Source organism: Tupaia chinensis, unplaced genomic scaffold, assembly GCF_000334495.1.
Source record: "Tupaia chinensis unplaced genomic scaffold, TupChi_1.0 Scaffold000023_1, whole genome shotgun sequence".
Classification (NCBI taxonomy): Eukaryota; Metazoa; Chordata; class Mammalia; order Scandentia; family Tupaiidae; genus Tupaia; species Tupaia belangeri.
Genome location: NW_006159453.1, coordinates 521,495 through 524,156, shown reverse-complemented (window position 1 = coordinate 524,156; position 2,662 = coordinate 521,495). Strand labels below are relative to the sequence as shown.

General features: G+C 40.4%; 1 protein-coding gene across 4 annotated transcripts in view; it reads left to right on the top strand.

Moving 5' to 3' along the window:
• CCDC18 (coiled-coil domain containing 18) overlaps nt 1-2,662 on the top strand; it is a 139,474-nt gene that overhangs the window by 115,497 nt on the left and 21,315 nt on the right. For all 4 annotated transcript variants that reach the window (XM_006140140.2, XM_014586553.2, XM_006140139.2 and 1 more), the window contains 2 exons: nt 577-790; nt 2,162-2,261. In XM_006140140.2, the coding sequence (XP_006140202.1) occupies nt 577-790; nt 2,162-2,261 (314 nt within the window). The remainder of the gene's footprint in view (nt 1-576; nt 791-2,161; nt 2,262-2,662) is intronic.

The following is a 2,662-nucleotide window of genomic DNA, read 5'->3' as shown; positions in this document are numbered from 1 at the left end:
ATGTGTTCACCAAAGAGAGAGAGAGAGAGAAAGAAAGTGAGAAATCACCCTGTGGGGAGGATGGCCATGCCACAATTCCTTCTTCATTCTCCGTTTTGGATTTTGGGCACACACACCCACATGCTTGGCATAATTTTCAAGCTGCCAGGTCTAGGACTCAAACTGCTGGATTTTAACCACCTTAACCACATTACCTGTTGACCCCAAATTGAATATTCTTAATTAGGGTTTTTTTTTTAATTTTTTTTGAGAGATTTTCACTGTAGGGCGCGTGCGCTCGCCAGACAGACAGAGACATAGAGACAGAAAGCGAGAAATCACCCCCCAGGGGGGATGGTCACGCCGCAATCCCTTCTCCTCCATTCTCCTCTCGGGATCTTGGGCACGCACACACACGCGCCCAGCGTGAGTTTTTTAAGCCACCGGGTCCGGGACACGAACCGCGGTTGACTACGTGGGAGTCCAGCGACATAGCCATTATGCTAACTGCTGGTTCCCTTAATTAGGTTTTTTTAAAAATAGAGTTTCTAATATAAATGGTTACATAGTTCTAAAATGATTCTCTCCTCTTAATAGTGAAGGAGTTAGAAAAGTTACAACACCACACTGAAACTGAGCTAACAGAAGCCTTGCAGAAACGGGAAGCACTAGAGACTGAACTACAAAATGCTCATGGAGAATTAAAAAGTACTTTAAGACAACTGCAGGAATTGAGAGATGTACTACAGAAGGCTCAGTTATCATTAGAGGAAAAATACACTACTATAAAGGATCTTACTGCTGAACTTAGGTGAGTTAAATGAAAAGTGATGCTATAGTTACAGATATTTCACTTCATTACTCTTTTTTTTTTAGAATTATTTATTTAACTTTTTTATTCATTCATTCATTTAATTTAATTTGACCAGAGAGAGAGTAAGTGAGAAAGCAAGCCACCAGGTCTGGAACTTGAACCATGGTCAACCATATGGGAGTTAAGGTCCCAACACCTTAACCACCATGCCACCTGCTGATCCCCTCACTTCATTACTCTTGAGTCCTTGGGTCAGACATTAAAATTTGTAGTTGAATTTTAGGTGTCCAGACTTTTTAACTGCCTTTGAGAAGGCAGCCTATCCCATGATCCAGCTAACTGATTCAGCAATTATTATCAGCTGCTAAGACTTCCATCCTCAGACATTGAACCATTTTACACTAGCCCTAGTGGTGAAAACATGAATGAGTAAGCAAACAGCAGTGGCTAATAACTACATAATATTATTATCATAGGCTTATTCTTTGTATTAAGTACTTATTTTATGCCAGGGGCATCGTATAGCATTGCACTCATTTCCTCACAATAAACCCATCAGATATATAATGTCATCTATTTATATTTGAGAAAAGTGAGGCTTGAGAAAATTAGGTAAAATATTTAAAGTAAGGTAGTAGGGGGCCAGAGAAAAAGAGTTAAACACAAGTCTGTCCACCTGCTATCATGGCTTATTAGATTAGCCATGATAGCATAAAATGTTATGCTAGCACACATCTATAGTGCATGGAGATGGAGAGCCAGATGAGAGCCAAAGTGTGGGAAATAGATCCAGAAAAGAAAAGCAGAATTACAAACCAGGATGTTAAATGTGGAATAAAATAACAGGGTAAAGAGTAGCAAGATGACCCAGAAACTTCGATATTGTATCTCAGAATTTAGTGTAGACCCCCTTCTTTTCCACAGACTCATTGTTAGTAAATTTCATGTATCTAAAAAGCTGTTTGTCAGACACTTCCAAACTTATATCTCTGCTATTAATCTTGTCCTCAAACTCCAGATTTAATATCCAGCTACTTACTTGTTATATATTTGATTTGTCTCGTTTCTGCTGGAAGGTACATGTGCTTGCCAGGGAGAGACAGGGAGGAGAAAAGGAAAGGAAGAAATCATCCTCTAGGGGGAATGGCCACACCATACTCCTTTCTCCTCCATTCTCCTCTTGGGATTTTGGGCATGCACGAACACACAGCCTTGCAAGATTTTCAAACTCCTGGGTCCAAAACTTGAACTACAATCAGCCATGTGGGTCCAATGCCTTAGCTACTCCGTGTCACCTGACCGTCAAATTTTTTTTGACTATGATATTTCTACTATCTGCTTTGATCATTTTCCTTTGATAACTTGTAGAGAATGCAAGATGGAAATTGAAGACAAAAAGCAAGAACTCCTTGAAATGGATCAGTCACTTAAGGAGAGAAATTGGGAGCTAAAACAAAGGGCAGCACAGGTTGATTTTTTTTATTATACTTTAATGAAATTTTGTTACAACACAATCACACTGAGTTTTAGAGGTCACTGGTTTTTGCTAAAATGGACATTTTTCCTTTTTTTTTGGAGAAGTTTTTTTCATTTGTTTGTATTTGCTATAGGGCGTGCGCGCTCACCAGAGAGACAGAAAGTGAGAAATCACCCTCCAGGGGGTATGGCCACACCTCAATCCCCTCTCCTCCATTCTCTTCTTGGGGTCTTGGGCATGCACGCACACATGCCTGGCGTGAGTTTAAGCCACCGGGTCTGGGACTCAAACCACGGTCTACTACATGGGAGTCCAGCAACCTAGCCATTTCACCAACTGCTGGTCCCATATTTTTTATCTTTATTCTTCAATTTGACCAGAGCGACAGGGAA